Consider the following 7,960-nt stretch of genomic DNA (forward strand, 5'->3'; position numbering starts at 1 on the left):
TTTTTCCAAATTAAGGCCATTTTTTCGGATGTATTTGATGCGTGTAAATGTATCCCTTGATTTTAGGCCATAACGGTGGGATCATTTAATAAGTTATTAATTGGTATTTTTTACCATACTCTTCCACAAAATCAGATTTTAGATTTCTTTTCCCATACTTAGTGTTCTATTCATTCATCCAATCTTCAACATTCGAACGCATTAAAAAAATCAAAATTCAAAATTTGAAAACATTCAACAGCCAATGTGTTGAAGTTTTCAATATTGATTTCGTTTTTTAATTTACTCATGTATTTGATAGCATAACTAATGTATTTGAAGTTTCCAATCAGCTCCATGTATTTTTATATTAAATATCATGTATTTGTGTGAGTAACAATTTGCATCACCCATGTATTTAGTGGTAATGTATTTGAGGTTTTCAATATTGATTTCGTTTTTTATTTACCCATGTATTTGATAGCATAACTAATGTATTTGAAGTTTCCAATCAAACCCCATGTATTTTATATTAAATCTCATGTATTTGTGTGAGTAACAATTTCAATCAAACCTCATGTATTTTATATTAAATCTCATGTATTTGTGTGAGTAACAATTTGCATCACCCATGTATTTGATGGGATTAATTTGAACAAAAATACATAAATATATAGAAAACTTACCATGTATTTGCGTCACCGTGTATTTGAAACTAGATGACTCGATGGAATTAATTTGAACAAAAAATACACAATATATGAAAAAACTTACAAAAATACACCACCAACCACAACAATTGGTAGTTATATCATAGAACATACACAAATACATATATTTTTCATCTTCTCAAAAACCCTAAAAACTTTCTCTCTCTCTCTCTCTCGTGTGCGCCCTATAACCACCACCACGGCTGGAGCAAAAACAATCACTTCCACCAAGTTGGTTTTGTGGAAGAATAATAACATAAATAGCGAAAATTTCACGAAACAAAGGAGATGGGATAGAACGTAAAAGAGGCCCACTTTGACCGCATATGCCTTGAATCGAAATAACCGTACTGAAAATACCGTTTCAGATTGCAATATCCCAAAATGGAAAATCGAATTTTGCAGAAGGGTGAAGAGAGGAAGAGAGACGACTATTTCAGCAGAGCGTTCTGCAGTTCTTCCCTTTTTAAAAGGGTAAGAATTTATGAAAAAGGAGAGAGAATGGTAATGTATATTAAGTAGTTAATATTGTTACCATTAAAAGGGGATATGGGATTGGGGTGCTAATTTTTAGGTGTATTTGTGAAATGGTAATTGAAAGTTACTGTGTAGTTATAATAGTTAAATTAGAAAAGTATTTAGTTATTATTAATAATTAAAATAAAAGGTAGTTATTACCACTAATTATGTATTAGAAGTAGCTATAACACGTAAAAATTCCAAAAAGATACTCCCTCCAAATTAAAAAAAAAAAAAAAGAGTCCACTTAGCTATTTGCATACTTCTTAAGAAAATATTAATTCCTAAACAAAAATAAATAATTTGACTAAACTAACCCTAATTAAATAGGCATTGAAATTTGATCATATAACACTTAATAGGGGCAAATTTAAAAAAACAAGATTAATTCTTTCTTGATGTGATAAGTGGATACTTTTTTTGATCCGAAGGGAGTATTATCTATGCATGCCGCTAAAAAATCTAATAAAACCAACTTTGCTTTAAAAATCAAACTTTCCCCTCAACTATGAACGATAGACATTCTCCCCCTTTATCCTGTGCAATGTCTATTTTACCTTGATATTTCCAATCCTCTATCTCTGTAATTTCTTTTTATATTATATAATTTTTTTTTAACATAAGTATTTATAAATTCTTATTTAAGTTCATATTATAAGTAGAATAATCCTTTTATGAATTTATCACAAAATCTGATGTTACTTTTTAGAGAAAATACATCTTTTCACCCCTAAACTTGACCGCTAAGTTTAGTTCTTTGAAGGGAGTTGTGCGGCCATGTTTACATTCATTAAGTACATATTATGTATGTATTTGGTCATCTGGAGTATTTTTTAAATATTAATTTAAAATTCATTTACAATATAAATAAATAATCTTTTAAGATTTGTTACAAAATATACCTCTATTTTTATTTATTAGTTTGTATTACCTGCATTGAATGATATTTATAAAGTTATTGTTACTTGTATAAATACATATATTAGGTTTTGATTATTATTAATAAAAAAAAAGTCTTATTCTTCTCATTTCATTATAGAAAGATATTAAGTTATATACTCAATTAGAATTTCTTATTTTTCTTTTGCCATCTCGAAAATATTAGTTTTTTTCTTATAAGAATTTTGTTACATAGATTAAGAAGATAAAAAAACATCATGAGTTTACAGAAATAAAAGGAAAAAAAAGATAATTTGATAATGTGAGGGTAAAATAGGAATTTAAAAAAGTTAATTAGGATAAAAGGGGGAGAATGTCTATTGTTATAATTGAGGGGAAGTTTGATTTTTAAAGCAAAATTGGAGGTGAAAATAATTTTCACCCTAAAATAAATAATTTGAAAAACAGAAATATCCAAACTCCGTATTTTTTTTTTCCTGAAATAAAAGGGGCACGCAAGGCCGCCTTACAGTAAGACGAAAAAACAAACTTTGGTGCTCTAACCTTCACTATCTTCTTCATGGGTTTTGAGTTATTACCCAAAAAGTCTTCATTCAATTTGTTATTTACGGGTTTATATGAATTGGGTAGACATGTTTTTATTATAAAAAATAGAAGCTTATGTAGAAAATACTTTGGTTCTTGTTCAGTATTATTATTGGATGATTCTTGTTCAAGCAGTCATGATAAAGAAGTATTTGTTGTTCCAATTAGAACAACAACATACTCAGTGAAATCTCACAACGTGGGGTCTGGAGAGAGTAAAGTGTATGCAGACCATAGGAATACTCTTTCCGAAAAACGAACAAGAAAATATAGTTGTAAAGAAAGAAAGTTGTATTCAGTAGTTACAAGGATAAACAAGTTTTTAAGTTGGCAAGTTGCAAAAGAGATGCCATTTAGAAAATCTATGAAGAAATATGGTCGTAAGCTGTCGATAAATAGCTTTAGGATGATTATACATGTTTTCGCGTTCGAGGGGATGCATAGGGAGGTGTATGCATTGCTTTATGATATTGTTTTTTACTTTTACAAGGCTCGTTTTAACTTATATGAGATATTCCATCTTTTTAGTGCAAAAGAATCGGTTTTCGTGGTTGATATACTTATCAAGGTGTTTGCTGCAAATAGAATGCATGATTGTTCGATTGATGTTGTTAAACAGGCAAGGAAAAGTGGGCTTCATCCAAGTATATATTCATGTAATTTTTTGCTGAAATGTTTGGTGGAAGCTAGTATGAAGGTGCATGTTGTAAATCTGTTTGAAGAAATGAAAAGCATAGGGCCATTGCCTAATGGAAGGACGTATACAATCCTGATGAACTTTTACTGCAGTTACCATATACGTATAGAAAAAGCCGAGAAGATTATGGAAGAAATGCAGAAAAGACAGATTAGTCCGTCCGTTGTTACATATAGTACATACATTAGTGGACTTTGTAGAATTGGAGAAGCTGATTTTGCTCTGGACTATGTTCGGGATCTGAGAGATAACAACGAGGCACTAAATTGTTACTGCTACAATGCTATTATTCACAGATTTTGCGATACAGGTGAAGTAAATAAAGCTTTAAGCATTTTTGACGAAATGAAGAATTTTGGAATTATACCAGATATCTATAGCTATAGCATTCTAGTTGATGGATTATGCAAATGCCAGAATGTCGAGAAAGCTTAAATTTAATTGAGGAGATGGAAGCTAATACTATAAAGCCTACCATAGTTACCTATAGCTCACTTCTTAATGGATTCTGCAAAAGTGAAATGATGAAGTTAGCTATTGAAACGTTTTATAAGCTTGAGAATTCTGGATACAAATTTGATCAGCTTGCTTACAGTATCTTAATAAATGGATTTTGTGCTCAAGGAAATCTCACTTCAGCCTGTAAGCTACTGGTGGAGATGATCAAAAACAATGCAGCCTATGCCTATAATGCAGTCATTAACAGGCTTTGCAAAGATAAGAAACCAGAAAAGGCCTTGGAAGTACTTCCAATCATGCTTAAGAGGAACACATTGCACGTTGCAAGTTTTAACTCTCTTATTGATGGTTTTGCTAAACAATCCGATTCAGAGAAGGCTTACATGTTGCATGAGAATATGCAAAAACTTGGGATTTATCCTAACGTAGTCACATGGACAATTTTTGTTAACATATTATGCATGGCAGGCCAAGTGGGAAAAGCCAATGAGCTTCTGAGAGATATGATTATGATGGGATTGAATCCTGATACCATCTCTTACACCTCCATGATGGCTGGCTATAGTAAAAATGGATATGTGATGGAGGCCTTCAAGTTGTTCAAGAAAATGCCATGTATGCCTTCTTTTGTTACTTATAATTGCCTCATTGATGGATGTTGCCAGGTAAATAGAATGGATAAGGCTTATGTTGTATCAGAGAATGCAAAATGTTGGGTTTACTCCAAACATCACCACGTACACAATTCTTATTAATGGATTATGCAAGAATAGCAAAATACAAAAAGCCTATAAACTTTTCAGGGAAAAGGTATTGGATCCTGATAAGGTCGCTTACACCTCCATGATCAATGGCTTATGTAAAATGGGATATATGAATGAGGCTTTCAAATTGTTCGAGGAAATTCGACCAAAGATGCCTTTTGTTGTTACCTATAGTTGCCTAATTGATGGATTTTGCAAGGAAGGGCGAATAGACAGGGCCGAGGTGCTGCTAGGTGAAATGCGAAAACAGAATGTCTCTCCTGATGTCAAAATTTATAACATAATGATTTGTGGATACAAAAGACGTGGACAATTGGATCTATCTTATAAAATGTTTAATGAGATGATAGACGAAGCTATCTTGCCGGATGATGTTATCTACAAAACCCTAGGGCTGAGACAATTGGATAAAAACCAGATGTCAAATAAGACGGAATTTGCTAAGCCCAACCAATAACATGAGGTAGCTTTTGCATGATATCAATTAAAGGTTTACCTGGTTCAGGCACATCACCTTATGAGTGGCAACTCTACAAGTAAGTCTTTTTACTCTCTTTTTTCTAAATGTCGGTCTTAGTTATTATGACATTTGTGGTAAAAACACCGTCCTGTAATTGATGGCATTTGCTGTTTGTGGTAGTGCCCTTGGTAGACCACGTGTCCATTACAAGGGCGGCACGGTGATTACTATATTATGGTATGTGATTTCTTACTTTAGTGTAACTTTTTGATTGTCTCACTTCGGACTTCATATTCAATCTCCATGAAATTACAGAAATGCTTTCCATGAGTGTAGGTTATGGATATGCTTGGTCCTAGTTTATGGGATGTCTGGAACAATAATTTTCGTACTTGAACTCCATTCTGTATTTGTAATAATATTCTGAGGAGGTTGTTGCTGGTCCCTGGAATTCAATGACATTCTGTTTGATTTTTACAATGTCCATTTCAGGATGTCTATTGAAATGGTAGCATGCATTGCCATTGAAGCAATATCCATACTTGAGAAGTTGTACTCTAAAGGGTAAGTATGGATTTGTGATTATCATCCTGCTACGGGCTGAAAGCTATGATCCATCTTAGGCAGAAACAGTATTTGGGTTAAGATGATACAGTGAACTTCCATTGTGGGAACATATCCCCCAACTACTTATTTTCCAAGCAAGATCACAAAACATCTTGTGTCTATGTTAGTCTCTGGTTTGTGGATGACAGCTGTTCCAGAATATGGGGTTTTGCTCTGTACAAGTGAACATACCTTTTTGTGGTAGTACCTGAAATAATCTTGTCACACTGGTGCTATTGTTCTGCAGGTATGTGCTTGGGGATGTGAAACCTGAAAACTTCCTTCTTGGAACACCTGGAACTCTTGATGAGAAAAAACTGTTTCTAGTTGACCCTGGATTAGGTATTTTTTTGACCTTGGATTAGGTATTATATGGATAATGTAGCTTTACATAAAAGAAAATAAATTCGACAATTGTTAAATCATCTCTTTATATTAAATTTTGCAATCTTCATCATGTTTTATTTTGGTGCCACAATTTTATGTATTTCCCTGGCACACTAGGAAGGATAGGATTAGGAATGAAGATATCCGGGGCAAGGTGGGAGTGGCATAGGTGGAGGACAAGATGCGGGAAGCGAGGCTGAGATAGTGTGGACATGTCAAGAGGACAGACACAGATGCCTCAGTGCGGAGGTGTGAGAGGTTTGCTATGGACGGTTTCAGGAGAGGTAGAGGTAGGCCAAAGAAGTATTGGGGAGAGGTGGTTAAACAGGACATGGCGCAGTTTCGCCCTACGAGGACATGACCTTAGATAGGAGGTTGTGGAGGACTCAGATTAGGATAGAAGGTTAGGAGGTAGTCTCGCTTACTTCTTTTGTCCTAGTAGTTGTAGTTTGCTCATTCGTCTATTGCCATCTGATTTCTGCTTATATTGTTGGGTCTTGTACTTCGAGTATTTCATTTATTTATGGTAGCTACTATTTATCATGACTCTCTCGCTTTTGTTGCTTCTCGTTTTCATATTGTTTTGTATGCTTGTTCTTATCTGACCTTTTGTCTTGTTCTCTCTTGAGCCGAGGGTCTTTCGGAAATAACCTCAAGGTGAGGGTAAGGTCTGCGTACACTCTACCCTCCCGCACCCCACATTGTGGGAATTTACTGGGTATGTTGTTGTTGTAATTTTATGTGTTTACCTGTTTGAGTGTTGCAGCAACTAAGTGGCGTGATACTTCAAGTGGTCTCCATGTTGAATATGACCAAAGGCCTGATGTCTACCATTCATGATAAATTGACTAGTTCTACACTGACTATCAATCTAGCAACCCTTATTGAGCTTACATAGGATAAGAATTCACACAAGTTTGTTCTGAAATTCAAAAATCACTTACTTTCTCGTCGAGTTCCCTGGATGCTAACAGTTTTTAACTTTACAATTACATTGTTTTCTTTTTTACTTTCATTTAAAATTTACCTTTAGTTTCTTCAGATTTTTGGAAGTATATAATCCATTATTATTTGTATACCGTTATAGACAAGTAGACACCAATATGGTTTACTGATTAGTATTCTAAGGGTTTCTTTAGGATTATTGTGCTCTAGGGACTTCCCCTTGTTAATACAATGCAGTATTAACTACCAGGTATCTTTTTTTTTTGAGATGTTAAGAGTTATAATAAATGAATTGAAGCCGTGCAATAAGCTCGTGCTTCACCTTACAGAAGAAATGACATTCCTCTCTCTTTATGGAAACAGAAGAGAGGGAACTCCACAAAACCCAAACATTATTCCTGTAATGAGCTGATGAAATTTATCATGCTGTCTGTAATCTGTAGAATATACAACCAGAAAATCAGCAACCAGTTAGTTGTCGAATAAATAATTGAGCACTTATTTGTCCAATTATTTAGTCTCGATATTTTGCCATTTTCTTAGTTCGACTATCTATTTTTTGCAGCTATGTCCTGTAGGAACTTAGCTTTCTTGATGCAAAATAGTCTGTACATACTAGAGGTTAAGTGTATTATGTATTCTGAAGTCATATTTTATCATTGTATGTTTGCAGGTTGATGGTCAAACAGAGGAAGTCATCTTTGACCATTTGCATTCAACTGCATACCAGTACTCACCTTTGGGAAGGACTATTCTTGGACCTGCCCAGACTATAAAGACAATCACCAGAAGTCATTTGAAGGACTACATATCAACACATTATACTGCTCCCAGAATGGTATTTGGGAAATGATTTCCTCTTCTTTTTCTAAGTCTGCCTTGTTTGTCAGCTCAAAGTTGATTCTTTAAACATTATCATCTGCTGTCTAAACTCTCAACCTTCTTCGTG

At 33.9% G+C, this 7,960-nt stretch overlaps 2 protein-coding genes and 1 pseudogene across 2 annotated transcripts; all 3 read left to right on the plus strand.

The window, feature by feature from the left end:
* The first annotated feature begins 3,039 nt into the window (after positions 1-3,039).
* LOC132067108 (putative pentatricopeptide repeat-containing protein At1g12700, mitochondrial) lies at positions 3,040-3,825 on the plus strand. Its single transcript, XM_059460237.1, has one exon. The coding sequence runs from the start codon at positions 3,040-3,042 to the stop codon at positions 3,823-3,825; it is 786 nt and encodes a 261-aa protein (XP_059316220.1).
* Positions 3,826-3,839: 14 nt separating this feature from the next.
* On the plus strand, positions 3,840-5,070 carry LOC132067115 (pentatricopeptide repeat-containing protein At5g39710-like). Its single transcript, XM_059460244.1, has 2 exons — positions 3,840-4,514; positions 4,618-5,070. Exons 1-2 carry the CDS (start codon positions 3,840-3,842, stop codon positions 5,068-5,070), a joined length of 1,128 nt encoding a protein of 375 aa, XP_059316227.1.
* A 17-nt stretch (positions 5,071-5,087) lies between these two features.
* On the plus strand, positions 5,088-7,256 carry LOC132067118 (casein kinase 1-like protein HD16; annotated as a pseudogene).
* The last annotated feature ends 704 nt before the right edge of the window (positions 7,257-7,960 follow it).

Source organism: Lycium ferocissimum, chromosome 1, assembly GCF_029784015.1.
Source record: "Lycium ferocissimum isolate CSIRO_LF1 chromosome 1, AGI_CSIRO_Lferr_CH_V1, whole genome shotgun sequence".
In the NCBI taxonomy this organism is placed as follows: Eukaryota; Viridiplantae; Streptophyta; class Magnoliopsida; order Solanales; family Solanaceae; genus Lycium; species Lycium ferocissimum.